At 46.6% G+C, this 18,626-nt stretch overlaps 1 protein-coding gene across 1 annotated transcript; it reads left to right on the top strand.

Annotated features, from left to right (window-relative positions):
- The first annotated feature begins 793 nt into the window (after positions 1–793).
- LOC144105513 (TNF receptor-associated factor 4-like) lies at positions 794–6,678 on the top strand. Its single transcript, XM_077638634.1, has 2 exons — positions 794–1,120; positions 5,322–6,678. Exons 1-2 carry the CDS (start codon positions 836–838, stop codon positions 6,450–6,452), a joined length of 1,416 nt encoding a protein of 471 aa, XP_077494760.1. The 5' UTR covers positions 794–835; the 3' UTR covers positions 6,453–6,678.
- The last annotated feature ends 11,948 nt before the right edge of the window (positions 6,679–18,626 follow it).

Below are 18,626 nucleotides of genomic sequence, written 5' to 3'. Positions count from 1 at the left end.
CAAAAATCCAGGACAGGCTGCTCAACGACTAATTTTAAAAACACCTTCTAAAAGAACTTTCACTCTGAACGTGACGGTTGTAAATGAGCCGTTGCGTTTATTCTCAAAAGAAGGTTTGTTATTTGTCTAAGTTTATATTGCACGTCTTGTCGAAAAGAAGATTTGTGTCGGCTGTCGTGTGCATTTCAATGCTTACGCTTGAATTTCCTGATTTCTGATTGCGTCTTTTCTGTTATGGCTGCCGAGTGGAATGAAAAAACTTTACTCATCAGCTAATTAGAAGCAGAGATTTACGGCTGTAGAAAAAATGAGGCATTTTATCAACTTGTGTCTGTGTGAGCTTTTCACTCCATTGAGATTCAACGTATATCTGACTCTCTAACCGAAGCCAATTGAGATCGGTGAAATTAAACTTTATTTTTAAAAATTCATTGCTTTTCTGAGAGTCATTGCGCCTAAATATTTGCGCGAGTGGTTATGAACTTGTAACGCCACCGCCAAACGGACGTTTTTGCAAGTAGTACGAGGAACTCTTCGCATGCCGTCGTGCGACGAACGAGACGAATCTGAGATCGTAGCGGTTGCATTCGGTCAGGAGTCTATCTGAGCTCAGTATGGCTGTGCAAGAAAGACGAGTGTGTGCTTAGTAACAGGAATTGTTTGCACAAGCTGTCGAGGGACCAACGAGAGGCATCTTTTATCGGCGCGCCTGTTGCCATGGTGACAGGAGTACAGTAAAAAAGAAAAGGGGGACACCGCATATAAGAGGGCATAATAAAAGGGTGTTAAAGACTGTTGTGCAGACAGTAAGTCTGGAAACGGAGGCAGTGGAGAGATGCCTTCTGAATTTACGCAGTACGTCCTCGTCGGGTTCTGCGTAGAACTCGACTGGAGGACCCTCACTTTCATAAAGTCTATTCCAGAGTTCAGGGTATGCGGCGCCTGCGGAATCGTGCGCAAGAAAACCGCTATATTGTCCTGTAAGCACGTGCTTTGCGAGAGTTGCTACGACCAGTCTGCGCAGGACGAAGCAATGGTCTGCCCGATTGACGGCCACCCGACCGAGGGACATGACGTGGTGCTCATGGAGTTTGATTCTGCAGAACTGCTAGACAGAGAGGTAGGTGGCCGGTTCGGGAGCGGGTGTTTTATATTTTTTTGGGATTGTCATTGTGTTCCAATGAAACCAAAGAAAGATTTGGCATATATTGAGCAGGAGATGAGCAGAACATTGTTCCGCTTACAAATTCTACTAGGAGACTTTTCGAAGGCGAGTACGGGAGTACGATTTGTAATACTTTTCCCAAAAGCGATGGCTGCTCATGCACACGGAATAGGTCTGCAATTGACAATTTTGACAACGTGTGAGAAGAACAGGATATGCAGGAAAGTATACCTGTCACATGTTTTGAACGATTGGCTGTGTTTTGGCATAATGGTTTCCTTTGTATTTTGCTGAAAGGGGTGTCTCCAGTGTTATCCTCCTCAGTCCCGGGAACAGCTTTCTGACAATATATGTGTATTTAGTAGGTATTATCTATTTCGATTCTTAGAACATAAAAAAAAACTGCTGTTCTAATGCTCTCGATCTCGAAGTCAATAAAAGTACAGGTCCTACAACAAGCCCTTTTGGGTTCCTTTATGTATTCATTTTTTTATATCCAGCAAGGATGATGGCATCTAGTGCAGCGTATTTTTTAGCAGGTGCGGTGGCTCAGTGGTTATGGCGCTCGGCAGCTGACCCGAAAGACGCGGGTTCGATCCCGGCCGCGGAAGTCGAATTTCGATGTAGGCGAAATTCTAGAGCCCCGTATTCTGTGCGATTGCAGTGCACGTTAAAGAACCCCAGGTGGTCGAAATTTCCGGAGCCCTTCCCTATGGCGTTCCTCACAGTCTGAGTCGCTTTGGGACGTTAATCCCCACAAAATGAAACCGATACTGAGCCAAGTGCGCGAGTGTAATTCTTGAAGATAGCATGTGAATATAGACATAGGTGTTCCTTTGATGTACTCCTCTCCGCGTAACCAGAAAGTAACACCTATTTTACACGTACGAAAACAGCCATCGATAAAATAAAGGAAGTCGAAAATTCAACAGCTCACAATTTACTTCGCAGGGCCAGTTGCGAATACTCACAGTTTTGTCATGACCATTGTTGTTCGAGTTGTCCAGGGCTCACCTGTTTATATTAGGACCAGAATTTCCAGCAGCATGGTAGAGTTCTGCAGGGAATTCCCCAAAATATAATCTTCACGAGCAGTTTACTAGCGTCGCAAACCTTGCGTTTTTTGTGAGTTAAACAACGTCTTCTCCAAACGGGAAATATTGTTATATACTTACTGTATTTCCTAATTTCCTGGTACGATGTTCGAAGAAGATAAACAGTGAACAAAGTTATTAGAGGAGAAGAAAAAACTTTTTCCACAACCAGCGCTTCTACTTAGTGGGAAAAAGCGCGTATTCCTCTGAGCCCCGCTCACCGCCTGCCGAGTCAGGATGAAGCCAACCTCTATAGGAAAGAGGAAGAAGGTAAAAAACAAATGAGAAGAGGGAATCGCAGTTGGACAGCGGAAGAGAATGTGTTTTGTAGCAATTCGCACAGTGCATGTCTAAGTAAAGTATTTGGAAATCTCACCATCATATTTGCATGAGCGAAACCTCAGTTTAGGTAACTCATCTGGCAGGAGCTTTTCCGACATGCACGACATGCAAGAAACAATCTGTGAAACGGAAGCTGTTTTTTCTATTTAATTTCGCGCGCTGGTTCACGTCGTCATTTCTTTGTCTTCTTCGTTCTCCTTACGCTAACACGGCATAGGAGGCGCACAAGGAAAGAACTGTCACGCATTATTACCTGCGCACTGTATATAAGCGCGCAGTGTAACCAGCTGTCCGTTTTTTGTTATTGATTATTTTCGCTGCATGGTCTCAGCTGCACATTGTGCTTTACAATTGAAAACAGGCGATAAAACTTTCTATTTTGCATAGAAACTTGTTCCTAATCCAACTGCCACTCTTTTTTCGGGGAGAGAGGAGGGAAGTTAGTGTGTATTTTGTTTCACGACAAGATGATCAGCTAATTACTACCTTATTTTTTTCTGAGGAGGGGGGGGGGATATAAACTACGTCTTGAAATCAGGAAGTAGATAGGCAGAAGATAACACAAATACTGAAAAGAATATTCGAGCAGTTGCTTTCAGTTTAGTAAGAGCCAATAAGGAAAGATGGGCGCAGATTTTAGAAGACGTAGGCACTGAGCAGTTCACTTTTGAAATAAACAGAACAAACAATGCTTGACAACGCTCAAGAAACAAATACGCCCCTTTATTTAAATAAACAGAAAGACATTTTTTGTTCTGCAATGTGAATGCACTCAAACCAGCAATAAGAAAATATTCCATTTTGTTTTACAAGACACTCCCGAATGCAGGGAACACGGATATAATTTTTTCTTAATAGTCTGGTCCATATTAAAGTCACAAACACGAAGGCTCGAGCTTCTATCCATGCCGAAAGCTGTCCCAAGAAGCACAGATGTGATTAGGCGGCAATGAGTATCTTTCTGTCAGGCCCGCTTTGAAGGACACAAACAGATTTATACAAAGGCATTGGATAGCTACCAATACCTGTATTGCTGTGTTTCAAAAAGCGGGTTGATTCTGTAAAGTAGCGACTTGGTTATTTTGTAATAAGGCTGCAGATTATATTAATGGCCAGCAGTCAGCACTTACCTAATTATTTTTAAAATGAACAAGTATTCGATTCTGCTCGGCCCTCTGATCTACCAAATTGTGAACCCCCAAACGCGTTTCCGGGACTACTAGACTGAAGAGTGCTCGCAGGTACAGGGCGGAGAACTTGACACTTTCCTTTTTTTTTCTGACACATGCTATTCGTCGCGGGCATCGAAAATAAGACCTGGCATGTTTTCAGACGATCTGCTCACTTACCTGTGGTAGAAAAAATTCATCAGCCGCGGTGCTTTTTGTTTGCATTTTTTGCGGTCTAGAATTCTTTCGATCACGGCACCGGGAAAAAGAATTTTGAAATTCGCAACCTAGTCCGCAATTAACATTATACGATTTTAATTTTTTTAATGAGAAACAGGCGCCCAACAACCGTTGGGTAAAATTAAACTGTAGAGATTAGGTTCTCCAGCTCCGCATTTGTAACAGTTCACGCCCCTCCTGAAGACCGCCTGTAGAGCGTTTGCTATTCCTCTCACGATGCTGCGACAGCCAACAATCTTGCAGAGAACTGACGATCCTTTTATGTCTCTTTCAAAAGCCTAATTTTTTATCATCATGTCAGCGTAAAGTGCGTAATCTCAAAACCATCGACGAAAGAAAGTTCGAGAACTACCTTTCCACCACCTAAAATCAGAGTTGGCCAAAACGTCACGCAAGTACGCAAAGACTTGGCTGTTCTAGACAGCACCTTGCTCCAGGAAAAGATCGCGGCGTGCACCTTGAGTGCTTTCAGTTAAACAGGCTATAATTGGTCTGAAATACGTTTGGAGAAATTATGAGAAGCTCGCTTTTGTTTTTTTCAGTGAATAAAATTGGAGTGATTTCAAAATCATTGTCTTTCTAGTCAAATGTATGACTAGATACAAGACAGTCGATCCACACAGCTAGGTAACACCGTTTGTTCAGCCGCATTATCTATAGCCCGTATTTAACACGTTGGAACTCAGCAGTTATCTTCTAACTTAGCAATTTACAGTTTCCTTATTAATCTCGCCACTTTCTGTCTGGCAACACCGGTTGCTCAGGAGGGGAACCGGAGTCGCACAAGCCCACAAGTCGCACAGCAGCACCTGCCGTTGAAGGGCATTGCAGCATCGCCTATCTGCTGCATGACTGCTCCAGGAGTAGTATACGGACTCCCAGCAATCTACGATTGTGACCATTTCCGCATGTATAGGCATTAACTCATTAACTCTATGTAGTCATACACCTAAGCCGCTTGAACTTGAAAGCTGAGCCTGGAACCGAAACCGAAGTGCTGTCGTGCCTCAATAACATTTGGCCTAACCGCGCGAAAATGTTACTCATTTTTTCCTCTGTGCTGCGTGTATATGCGCATCCTGAGCATATACTTCTATAATGCCTTACTGGGCTACACTATGAACCAGGAATGAAACATTTAGTACGGAACACTTATGCTGTAGCGTGTTTTTGCTAGAAATTTCAATCAAAATTTACAAATTGGCGCACCTCACGTTGCACCCTTATCGGTAATGATTGTAGTGTGGAATTGATATGTACAGTCTCTAAATAGCCCCACAATGAAAATAAAAAGCACTTTAATCGTTCCAGGTGAAATGCTGGAACGAAGAACGTGGATGCGGGGCCGTATTGCCTGCATCGAAGATTGCCCAGCACTTTCAGACTGAATGCGGACACCACACCGTTTCGTGCCGCAAGTGTTCTGCGACAGTTCTTTGCAGCGAGGTGTATGCGCACCTGAGATCGGAGTACTGCCCCTCTGTGGCACCCGCATCGGCTGAACAAGGATGTGATTCTACCCGCAAGGTCCAGATGGCGCTCCTGACTTCCGCGATGGAAACTTCAGAGCGGTGTACCAATGAAACGAAAGCAGTCCCTGATATGCAGTTCGCTCACAGTAGCGCACATGCTCACCCAGTAAGCGAACTAAGTAAAACTGTGAAACAATGCAATGAGTCATTGAGACAGGAGCTCCATCGAGGCATTAACAGCATCAGGGAGACAATTAGGCAAGTGGTGGGCCAAGTAAAAAGAGAACAGCGTGCTGAGAGAGAATGCTTGAATGCAATCACTGCATTTGGTGATGAAACGAGAGACGGTGAGATTTCAAGTAACGACAGAATGATGAGATTGAAAACAATAGGAAATGATTTGGTGAAAGAGGCCAAAGGACAGAGTGAAGTGATTAACCACATCAGTGAAGGCGTAGAGGAGGTTAAGGGGCTAGTAAAAGAGAGCAAGGAGAAAATTGACCTAGTTGGAAAAATGTTAAGGAACAGTAATGTGCAAAAATCCAGCTGCGAGTTTTCTATAACAGGCGTGAAATCTCTCCGAGAAGAAGCACTGAAAAATGATGAGGCGGATTACGAAGCCGATATTGTGTGCTTACTAGGCTACTGCTTGTTTCCTGGAGTCTACTTCAAAAATCAGAGTGGAACAATAACATTGCATTCGATGATCCGATTGCGCCCGGGTGACATGGACGACGATCTGCAGTGGCCGTTCACGAAAAGAGTGAAGTTGCGTGTAATGCACCCAGTTCGACGGGATTGCCTTGAGATCAACGAAGCTGCTTATCCAGAAATTCCTGGCAATGAAAAGCCGCTCGAGAGTAGTGATTCTGCTTTTGTTAGCTCCTCTTATCTGCACCTCGATGAAATGCTTAGCGAGGGTTTCGTTAAGGACGATGAAATAAGGGTGGAGTTTCAGCTGCAGAGCTGATTGGTGCTTTAATGAAGCGAGGATTGAGGAGAGTCTCTTGACTACAGTATATAGTTCTTAGTTGACTCTTATCCTAGGGTGAGCTACGGTGAAGGTATCGAGATCATTACTCATTTCGATCGGTTTTGCATTTGTTCCTTTTTTATCCTTGAAACATTGAATGAAACAGTGCTTTTTATTTTGATGTAAAACCCATTATTACTCAGATATCATGAAATAAAATGAACATTGCTGAAAATTCAAAGGAGGGTCTCATATGTGCATAAGTTTATTTAAATCAGCCACACTGTTGTATGAAGTGCACAACACTGTTTCCACTTTGTATGTGCACACATCAGCCCTTCCAACACAGAGTATTTCACCGTTAACGCTCTTTGTTTGTGCCTAACCCAGATTGCCAAAAGAGGCACCAATTTTTTAGTTTAATTATTTGCGTATTGACAAAACTACTCCTGGGCTAGTGGATATAACGGTAATAGTCGTTATATAAACATATCCACGGGGTTACAGCAGGTAAGTGTATTGGTGTGATGTGGTTAATGTGTGTTGTAACCCTGTGATACTCTTTGGGAGTCTTTGGGTTTCTCTTTCCAAACTCCTGGTACGGATATTGTGTTTTAGCATTTCCTGTTAGCAGTCGTCCAACTTCAACGTCAATTCAGCTATTTAATACGGCCTCTCACATCGCAAAGCTCTCTGTTGTAGGCATGCCCCCATAATCTCGACGCTGCCCGGCCAAATCAGAGCTCGTCCTCATCAGAGCCCAATACCAGGATTCTAATCCCCCGACCATTATCACCGAACTTGAAGACATTACAGTCTCAATCTCACCTGTCATTAGGGTATTGGATAGGCTCATCACGAACGCCGGCTTCAACGCAGCCACCATTAATTATTTACGCACCAGTGTCCAGAACACCACTTCTCTCATTCGTAGAAAGAAAGAAAGAGAGAGAGTACAGTTGTAGAGGAAAGGCAAGGAGGTTACCGAGAAGAATTTTTTGTTGGCTACCCTGCAGTGGGGAGGGGAATGAGGGGGGCCGCAAAAGAATAAGAAGTAGAGCAGTGCGGTCCGTAGCAAGCACGACAAGCAATGACAAAAGCACTTAAAGTCACAGGCCGTCGCAACTGTAGTCTGCACATCTCAAGGGCCGCCGAGCGTTGCGACCTGAGGAGAACAGATCGACACACCTCTATCACTAACTCATTCGCAGAATTTTTAATGAACGCAGAGGCATAAGATACGCAGACGCACGACGTCTTGCTCAGCCCTTCTGCATCAGCATGCTTATTTGTACTCTCCCCTTTCTGTATCTCACTCGAAGAGAGCAGGAACAGATAAATAGAATTGTCGGATGCATACGTAAGGCGGCCGTTTACTTTCAGAATTCAACTTCCAATAGGATATTTCTCCAATTAGGTACTCATAATACCCTAGCAGAATTAACTGAAACCCACCCCACGCGGCAATGCTATCACCTATTTCAAATACCTACCGGAGAAATCTTCTGAAAAGACTCAAAATCGCCCTCGACGACCAAATTTCGTATCAGCTTAACAAATTTCTTGACATCGAAAAAAAATTGTTTATATTCCACACCTGCCCGAAAACACCCACCCTGATCAAGACAAAGATCGTCGAACAGCTCGAAAAGCAGCCCTCCGTAAGCACCACTCTACAGATCCAGCAGTCGCATAAGTAGGCGGTGCAGTATGCCATTCCAGTACTTAATCGGGATCATATTCCCTGCTCCGCTTTAACTCAATCAAGTCACCATCCGGTCAAGGCTAAGGATGCAGCTGTAGGTCTCGCCATTACTCAGACCAAGTGCAACAATATATTCTCGGGTTCTAAATCAGTCATACGAAATATTGCCAAACAACGGGTTCACACATCAGCGCATCGTGTCCTGAACACTGCTCTAGCACATAATCGGCTCGTTATATTCATCTGGGTTCCTGCGCACTGCGGACAAGTGGGGAATTCTGCCGCGCACAATCACGCTCAAGGACTCGTCGACCGGGTGGTGGATGGTCTCCCCTCGTTACGCAGTGCAAGAGAACACTTGAAGACATACCATGAAACTACACTCCACTACCGTGGCGCTAGCACTTGCGCAGCCCAAAGTGGGAAGAATTGTCACTGACTCGCAAAAGGCGTATAACAGTTACAGAAAGGGGTGGGTGTCCCTTGCGGCACTAGGAATTCTCAAAAGTAAACGCGACGTTCCTGAAAGGAAAGTTGAGTTGATATGGACACCGGCTCACTCTGGGCTGGAGGGCAACGAACTTGCCCACCAGTTCGCCCGAGAGATGGAATACCGGGCAGAGGAAGGTGAGCCACAGTCCATTATTAGTTATAAAGGACATTACAAACTATTACAAGACGGAGAGGCGACGTTACCCCGATCCTCACAAATCGCTTACCAGAGAACAGCAAGCGATCTACAGGCAGATACAGGCAGGATCCTTCCCGCACCCTTACCTTCAAAACAAGATGTACCCGGAAAGGTACGAGAAGGAATGTGATTTCTGCAAGGCGCAGTTAAGCACGCACCAACATGTCATTGAAGTATGCAACTTCAACAAGGAAATCCCCCCCCCCCTCTTACCTGCCCCACTACCCCACCCCATCCCTCACCCTCCCTTACCGAGCGATGGGAGACCTTGCTAACCAGCCCCGCCGTGGAAGACCAGCTCGTCCTGATCTCCAGGGGCCAGGCGGCTAGGGAAGCATATGGTTCCCGTGAAGAGGGAACCACTCCCATCGACGGCGTCTAAGCAGACGTCGAGCTCGTATCAATAAAGTTGTTTCTCTCTCTCTCTCCGATAGTTTACTCCCTTCCACAAAAATCACACTGTATGGCTGAGCTAGTTATTTGGTGACGGATTCAGACAGACAATTTTCCAAACTCCTTCCTGTGTTCCCTTATGAACCCAGGGGACTATCATCCGGCCTGAAAATTACGTCAACACCCTAAGGCAGATGTCTGTCAAATAGGGCCAGCCCTAATAGTCCAGGTCCCCCTTTAGTAGCCATAGCTTCATTACGGTAGCATTTCGAGCATTTTGCGTGGCGGCGGCACGTGACCGTGGTGGCGCATTCACGGCATGGCGGCACCGCCCCCGCCACGTGGTCACGTGGCTCGTCATGTGACTAGCCACGTGGTGCGGAGCAGCTGCTGCTGCCGGCGGCTCGGCGCGCCGGCGTAACTGGGCTGCAACAGCTGCGCGCATACGGCGTGTAAAGTGGGACGAAGAAGAAGGAACGCCCAGTGAAACGGAGCGGCGAAACACTTACTTTGGAATTCAACTGAGCAAGTTCCACCCGGCAAACTGTAGCGATTGCGTCACTCCAGGTATAACCAGAGCTAAACCACCAATATATTTTCTGAGATTCGAAGACCAAGAGAGATGTCAGGCCATGCTGCACCGCTCACAACCGGAGGTTCAGCTCCGGATGGTTGCCCCGGCCAGTGAGGTCGCACGGCTGACGGGGTCCTGTCCACCTAGTGCGCCCGCGAGGGCCCACCTGTCTCCTGCAACCCCTCCTTGCCCTATCCCCACCCTCAAAGCCTTCCTGCTATGTGTTGCTGAATAAAGTTTTGCCACCACCACCACCCCGTGTACATGTTAAACGTTAACTGCGGCGCTCGTTGTTCCCAGTAAGGTACAGCCGGTGAGGATGGTGTAAATTATTGGATTTTGTGGTAGATAAGGAGAAGGTATATTTGTTGCAGAGCTTGCGGCATTGATTTCTTTTGTAAAGTTATTCGGCTCACGCCACTTCTCACGCCGCAAACAAATGGACGCCGATCTCCTTTCACCCGGTTGCCACAAACGCTAGCCCGCACTTTAACATACACTGCGTTCACTCCTGCCGTCCGTCGACTTCTAAAGACGCGCGTAGAATTCAACATCGCTCTGCGGACTCCTTACTGAACGCCACTGTGAACCAGCCCAGGTAACGGCATAGATACATCGCACATATGAAGGAAGTGAACAGTCACTGAAACCCGCAAAGAATAATAAAAAGTTAGAACCTTCGTTTTTCATTTGACGTTTGATCAATGAAAAGTATTACTGTATTCATTTTACGGCTGAATGGTGAATGATAAGAAAGTGCAAGAAAAAATTTAGGGGGGCACTTTGTTTACCTAAAGTCAGCTAACCGGATCTCAATGAAAATAATGTAGTCAACAGCATACCTGCGAATCTCTACGGTTCATCAACCACATCTACAATGTCGTTGCAATATATCAAAAGCAGTATAGCGGCCCAAGCACACTGCCCTGAGGGACGCCAGATGTGACCTGAAGAGCACCAGAATCATCTCCGTTAATAGTTACGTACCGTTTTGCGTTGTGTTAAATACATTGATACCCAAGCAATAATAAAATCTGGCAGTTCTATCAGTTGACGTTTCTCAATTAATTTATTATGGGGTACTAGGTCAAAAGCTTTGCTGAAATCCAAGAAAATTAAATCTACCTGGCCGGCCCTATCCGCGATGGAAGCAAGAGAGTGAAATACGGTTACTAACTGAGTAATCGTAGAAAATCCTTTCCTAAAGCTATGCTGGTGTTGCGACAGAATGTTGTTTTCTTGAAGAAACTTTGAAATGAGGTTAGCCACGATGTGCTCCATGAACTTGCAAGAAGAGCATAATATAGATATGGGGCGGTACTTGGATAAAGAAAGTGGGTCACCCTTCTTAAGGACGGGCACCACACGCGCAGTCTTCCAATCATCAGGTATGGACGCAGTTATAATTGAAGCTTCAAATATAACTACGAGAAATTTGCTCAGTGTTTCAGCGAAACGGCGAAGGAATGCGCCTGGTATACCATCACGTCCCGGTGAAGATTTAACTTAAATCTGAGCTGCATGTTCAGCACTCCTTCATGCGAAATCAAATAAGTGACATTCGGGAAATGTGATGGGAATGCTGAAAATGAAGGTTCAGCAGGCGTGGAGAAAACAGTGTGAAAATATTGGTTAAATTGTTCTGCAATGATCTTGGGATTAGTAATTACTGCACCGTTATGAGATATTTGTGCAGCATGCCTTTTGCTTTCCTTCATAAAGTTCCAGAAGCCTTGAGGATCCTCAGAAATGAAGTTCGGGAGAGTGGTGTTAAAGTAAAAAGACTTTGCACGTATAATGGCGTCGGAAAGAGCTGAGCGAGCTTCGCAGAAAGCATGTGATGCTGTTCTTTTCTTGAGTAGGCGTTTGGCCTTCCGTTTCAAATGTATTATATGCCGTTTCATCCATGGCGTATGTTTGGCCGTTTTGTTTATTTTGTCAGGTATAAAATTACTCAAACAAAAGTTCTTCTTCATTGCTTAACATATTAGTCACAACAACAAACAAATACTTCTTCATTGCTTGAATAACGTCTCTTGAATTACATTATGAACAACATAAACCCCCTTCTCACAACATTCACCTCCCAGCTCTCGGCCAAAATCACACAAATAGGCGCGCGCCTGGACGCACATGATGCCCAATTTTTTACCCTACAAACACAGATAAACACCAAAGCCCCTAGCAGAAAACGTGTTACCAGCTCTGACAACCCTCGAGCAAAAACCTACCGGTCCGCGACCGCGGCGGTCGCTATGAGTAGCGACAACGAATCTGTCAGGGGCTTTACCAGCCACCAGGATGGCTCCGCTCTCTAAATCAGGCACTCCTGACCGCCTTGAGATCTGGCAATGGAATTGCCGAAGTTTCAGAAGAAGATGAAGCCTTTTGAAACAATACATTATTGTCACTCCATTCGACCCGGTATAATCTGCCTGCAAGAGGTAGGAGCCGACCCGGCGCCGACTCTCCCAGGATATTACACAGTCCACAATGCGAGCTCGCCAAAAGTTGCCACCCTTGTTTCTAAGGACATCACGGTGGTCGAAAACTCCTTGAGAGAACAGAAGATCAACTACAACATGATCGAGGTCATTCCCAACAATAGGGGCCGCAAGAGCACCTTCGTTCTGAACGTGTATCACCCCCACGAGCAACCAAGGCCGATTTCTTTGACATACTTCTCTGACGAACTCGCTTCGTGGTCTGAGCGTGGTACGAGCTCGGGATGCCCTGGGCATGGACATACTTAGTGATCCTTTATACCCAACCCGCGAAGGAAACAGCGTCACGCGCGATTCATGCCCTGACCTTACAATCGTCAAGAACATCCATAACGCTACGCGGACAAATCTCGGAGAGAGCTTAGGTAGCGACCACTACATCGTAAGCACATCTATCACCTCCGCAAACATTCGTCGCACCCTGGGAACAGCCAAAATCACGGACTGGACTAAATACCGTGCACAGCCCGTTCCGGAAGACCCCATTCAATCAATCAGTGAATGGAATGAACAGATTCGGAAAGCACACAAGGAGGCCACCACCGAAGTACAATGCACACTCGTTAATCCGGCGGTCGATCGTCACCTTCTGAAGTTGTGGCAGACCCGACGGACTCTGGTTCGCAGATGGAAACGCCAACGCCTCAATCGTCCCTTGAGACTCCGCATATCATAACTCACGGCAGAAGCACAAGAGTATGCACAACACCTCTCTCAACAGAATTGGCAGGAATTTTGCGAGTCACAACGCGGCACGCTGGGGACCTCCCGCACCTGGGCGATCCTCGCAGCCTCGTCGATCCGCAAACATCGCGGTCTGCCACTGCCACTAACCGTACACTCAAGAAAATCGCCCATCAGTACCCCGGAGACGACGCGGTCCTCCTCACCGCCCTCAAAACCAAATACATCGGCGCCCCTCATCCCCCCAGCCCAATCTAGTACACGGGAGGCCCAAATGAGAGGCTGGACGCCCCCATCACCACTGCCGAGGTTTACGCCGCGGCTCGATCTGCCACACGCAACATGGCAGCTGGCGCGGACAAGATCACAAATGAGATGATTCGAAACCTGGGCAAGTCGCTGATCGAGGTCCTCACTACCTACATAAATGACACCCTATGGGAGGCGGGAGAACTCCCTGCAGAGTGGAAACACTCCGAAATCGTGACTATCCCAAAATCAGGCAAACCACCAAGCCTGGAAGCATTACGACCCATCTCCCTCACCTCTTGTCTGGGCAAACTATACGAGCGCGTTATCCAGACCCGCCCCCAAAACTACATAGAGGACAAAAACCTCTTTCCACCCACTATGATCGGCTTCATGAAAGGTTTTTCTACGCATGACGCTTTCCTCCTTCTCAAGGAAGAAGTACTCAGTAACATCCCGAGAGGCGGCGAGCACCTAATTATGGCACTTGATCTGAAAGGCGCTTTTGACAACGTTTCTCACGACGCCATCTTGAAAGAACTCAATGCCCTCGATTGCGGACTCAAGACCTTCAACTACATAAAAAACTTTCTCAGCAACCGCACGGCCACGATTGGCATCGGAGATGTCCGCTCCGGCACAGAGCAGACACCCAACAAAGGCACTCCCCAAGGCTGTATCATCTCTCCTCTCCTCTTCAATATAGCTATGATCGGCAGGGCAAAAGCACTCGAGGCTATTGATGGCATCGGCTCTACTATCTACACTGATGATATTACCATCTGGTCCACCTGGGGTTCCCTTGCCGACAAAGAGAACATCCTACAAGAGGCAGTCAATTGCGTAGAAAGACAAGCAGCAAATTGCGGCCTCCGCTGCGCACCCGAGAAATCCGAAATTACCCGCATTCAGGGCTATGCCTACAAATCTCCCGGCGACATCGAGGTTTACCTCGAAGGCACGAGAATAAAGGAAATCCCTCTTATCCGCATCCTGGGCCTTTGGCTTCAGAGCGACAGGAAAGCCAACCACACGTTACAGCGTCTCCGGAAAACTGCCCTCCATCTCCCGCATGATTCGGCGCATCACCCGCAACCGAAAAGGCATGAGAGAGGAGTGATACAGGCTGATACAGGCTTTTCGACTGATACAGGCTCTAGTGTTGAGCCGCCTGTCATACGGTCTCCCATTCCTACCACTTCTGGGGAATGAGCGAGACTAAGCAGATGCCATCATCCGTACCGCCTACAAACATGCGTTAGGCCTCCCGATGTACACGACCAACTGCCACCTCGAGGACCTGGGACTGGCCAACACATTAGAAGAAATTGGAGAAGCCGTCCTAGCATCGCAAAAGGAACGCCTCCTCACCACCAACGCTGGACGCGCAATCATGGAAAGAGTGGGTTCCCCGGCTGACATACGCGCCGTCCAGGACAACCGAGACCTACCCCCAACTCTGCGAACTCGCGTGTATGTAGCTCCACTCCCGAAGAACATGCATTTGGACTCAGAAAAGGGACGACGAAAGGCGCGAGTGGACTATCTGCGACGCACACATCGACAGGCACAAAATGCTGTATACGTCGACGCAGCCATGTACCCCGATTCAACAAACGTGGTGGCGGTCGTCTTGGACACCAATTTCAAGGAAATCGCCAGCGCCTCCCTACGAAACTGCTCTCCCACAGTAGCAGAAACTGCTGCAATTGCCCTCGCAATCCAGCACGGCGATGCCACGGGAAATGAGTTAAAAATTATTAGCGACTCCCAGTCCAAGTGTCGCCTCTTCCTCTCTGGCAGACTTCCACACTCCGTCGCTCCCATTCTGACTACCCGACAAGTTCAAAATTCCACATGCAAGCCCCAAATCACTTGGACTCCTGGGCACGAGGGGCTCGAGGGAAACTAGGCCGCGGACAGTCTAGCTCGAGGATATACTAAGCGAGCGACTAACATCCCCGACCTCACCCCTCTCCCCTCTACGTACGGCGAGCGCCTCCTCCTTCTCCGAACACAAAGACAAGTCTATCCCCCACCCCACCGTAAGCTAACGGCGGAAGAGGCGAGGGAATGGCGACAACTACAGACGAACACCTTTCCTAACCTACACAAAGTACCACATCATCTCCCCCGACAGATATGACAGCATCTGCCCCTGGTGTGGCGGAATTCCAAACACATATCATGTAACATGAGGCTGCTCCGGTCCCAAGCCCCCCGAACTAGACAAGCATCACTCCGAGGAACAGTGGGAGTCTGCCCTGCTCAGCTCTGACTTGGCGACGCAGCGAAAGCTGATATCCGAAGCAAGAGCAACTGCGGTGGACATTGGGGTCCTGAAATAAGGACTTCACCCAAAATCTGTATTTTCGCTTCTCTATCCTACCTTTTTGGAATAAATGTTTTCTACGACTACTACTACTACTCATTGCTAAATATCTTAGTCACAACAAGAAACTCGACAACATGCCTAACCAGCGGCGAAATATAGCTCTCGCTACGTATATCCTGGCATAGCTGTGCTAAGCCACTGCTAAATTTTTGCTTACGGTGCTCTAATAACTAAGCTATGGCAGCAACTGTCCAATCTTGAAGATTGATAGGTATTTGGGCTGTGTGTAGCTACCCTTGAGAATGTTTAGCAACGCCACCCCTCGTCCATTGCTTTCGTTTTAAGCGTGCTGCCGGTGGTACCTGACTTCTGTGATTTAGCTGTTCGTTCGAACAATGCGCCAATTCCTGTAGTTGATGCATCAAAGTAGACGGTGCATGGCTTGGCGGGATCAAAATTTGGCAGTATAACCTCTTCGGTCAAACGTTTCTTCAGTTCTGCGAATGCATGTTCCCAGTCTGGCGATCTCACTCATTTCGTCTCATTTTGAAGCAACTTTCCGAGCAGCAGACAAGTGGTGCTGAAATGGGTAGCGTAGTGCCTCTAAACGTCGACGCTGCCCATAAATCTTTGAAGACCCTTTTGCAACTCGGGTGTGGCGACACGCAGCACGACATCGATGTTGCTGAGTTTTGGCATCACGACACCTGCAAAAATAATAAGGGCGAAAAGTTGAGCGGAAGACTGAGCAAAGGAGCGTTTCTCGCCAGAGCTTGGTATGCTAGAATTCTGACGCGATATACAGCGTAGTGACGTATTTCCAATGCAAATAAATACCCTCTGTTTGAAGACTTTTTTGATAATTAGGCATAGTGAGAGCTTTCAATAGGCGGTTAGGATGACGAAAGCGTTCCCGAGAGATAAAAAAAGCCTCACAGCATCTTGCGCAAGCGGATCATAGAATTACTTGTCAATTTCTGCTCGATCTCTTACGTCTGAACGTAATGCGATAAATCGTAAGAATTTCTATAGCGGTGACTCTGTGCTGCTCTGCTCAGCACTAAATATACGTCTGTAGTTCGCAAAAAATGGCGTCTTATTTTTTCCAAACTAGTTGAAGGAGAACCTGTAGATGTTCCGGAAACTCACTGCCGCACGGTTTTCCTTTCCGTCCTGCACTGTTTCTGCTGTGCAGCGCCTTTAACAGACGAACAGGTGACTAGCTCCGGAAAGGACCCTTTTTATCAGAAATGCCCCCACCAGTCTCTTAACGTTTACGCCTCTTGTGACGGTCGCTCATATTACCTCTAAGTGCTCTGGTGACCTGAGGCGGTGCGGTTCATAAAATTAGGGTGAAGATTTTGACAAGGATGTTTGCTAGTGTTATTTGGCTCCACAGTTGCAACACGTGAAGGTACACCGCTGAGTTTTCTCTTCTATTCCTGCTTGGCTTCCGCAATGTTTCCAAGCACTCCGCATGTAGCGTTCAAACACCAAAATCAATGCTCGCAGCTTTAAAACCGAAGTATTAAAGCACACCATGCATTTGCTGCAAATGACTGCATTGCGCGTTCAGTTTTCTTTACGAAGATTTATTTTTGATTGCGAAAGTTTGACATAGTAATCCGCATATTATATGGGTAGTGCTCGCTTGAATGCAGACGTCAGCATGTCTCGATCAATTTCTGCATTCGTTTCACCTTTCGCAGGCTGAATTACCTGCCAGAAGACAATTCTCCAAATTCAGTTCAAACGAGATGACAAATTTTGGAGCAAACAACATCCTCTAAACACTGACATCTTTTAAGCTTATTGACTAGTGCACAAGAGTATGCTAGCTCCTGTATTGGCATTTTTTTCCTTTTGCGCCTTTTGATCCTTCCTTAACCGCACACGTATTTTTGTAATATCAAAGAGTTATCTCAAGATATTGCTTCTACCTTCTACATTCTCTGCGGCTTCTGAAAAGTAAAGGCGGTTACGCATTGAGGTATGTAATTAATCAGATATTGAATATAGCCACCACAGACCTACGATACTGGTATATCATAGTTTTTTATAATCAGCCACATTAGATATACACTGTCACTTTTCGGCAAATAATTTTGTGGATGTAGATATTGGAAATGTTATCAGGCAGTGAGTTTGCGACGTCGTCTTTAGCAAGCCTTCCTTATCTTTGATGAAGATGATGAATTTTTATGGCGCAAGGGCATCTGAGGCCAAAGAGCGCCATGGCACAGGGTATTTTCGATTTCTCAAGTTGGGGTCAAAGATCCATTTCCCAAGCATTTGACCCTAAATAAGCCGAGCACCAGACCAGGGGAAAGCTTGTACCCATTGTATCACCGGAGGGTACCCGGTGGAATTGGGGATCGAACCCCGCACCTCCCGCATGCTAGGCGGATGCTCAACCACTAGGCCACCGCTGCGGTACTTCCTTATCTTTGAGCCTCCTCATATCAGCGAGGTGTCTCACGCGTGCGCGAGACACAAAAAAAAAGAAAGTTGTGCATGAGTCTCCACTAATACGTAGCAATTTTAGTGAATGTCCATAGTTTTTTTATGTAGCAACAGCGTTGTATAGGCAATTGGAGACTCCGAACAAGGAACTATTTCCACACGTTGTTAATCGACTTCCAAGTGGCTGCTGATATCTCCACGATTGTTGCCCTAGAGACAGAAAAAAAAGCTTAAAGGGAGGGACTAATAAGCGCATCGGATTTCGCGTTGAAAAGGGCAGTGCGCAGGCAGTATCGCAGCGAACGCATGCAATGAACGATGTCCCCGGAAAATGTGCTTTATACCCTGGTGGGGTTCTCTGTTGAACTCGACTCGATGCCTCTGCGCTTCCTGAATCCCATTCCCATTTCCCGTTGTGTGTCGCACTTGCTCATAGTAAGATATATTGATATATCGAGGAATGAAAATACATGAAGAGCTGTTGGAGAATTGCGCGTGGAAGTATAATATCCACGCTGGCGGTTTTTTCCTACGCAAAATTTTAGCGCGAGCTAATCAGTGATTAGAAATTTT

This window comes from Amblyomma americanum, chromosome 9 (assembly GCF_052857255.1).
Source record: "Amblyomma americanum isolate KBUSLIRL-KWMA chromosome 9, ASM5285725v1, whole genome shotgun sequence".
Taxonomy (NCBI): Eukaryota; Metazoa; Arthropoda; class Arachnida; order Ixodida; family Ixodidae; genus Amblyomma; species Amblyomma americanum.
This window is presented reverse-complemented; position numbering and strand designations above follow the sequence as displayed.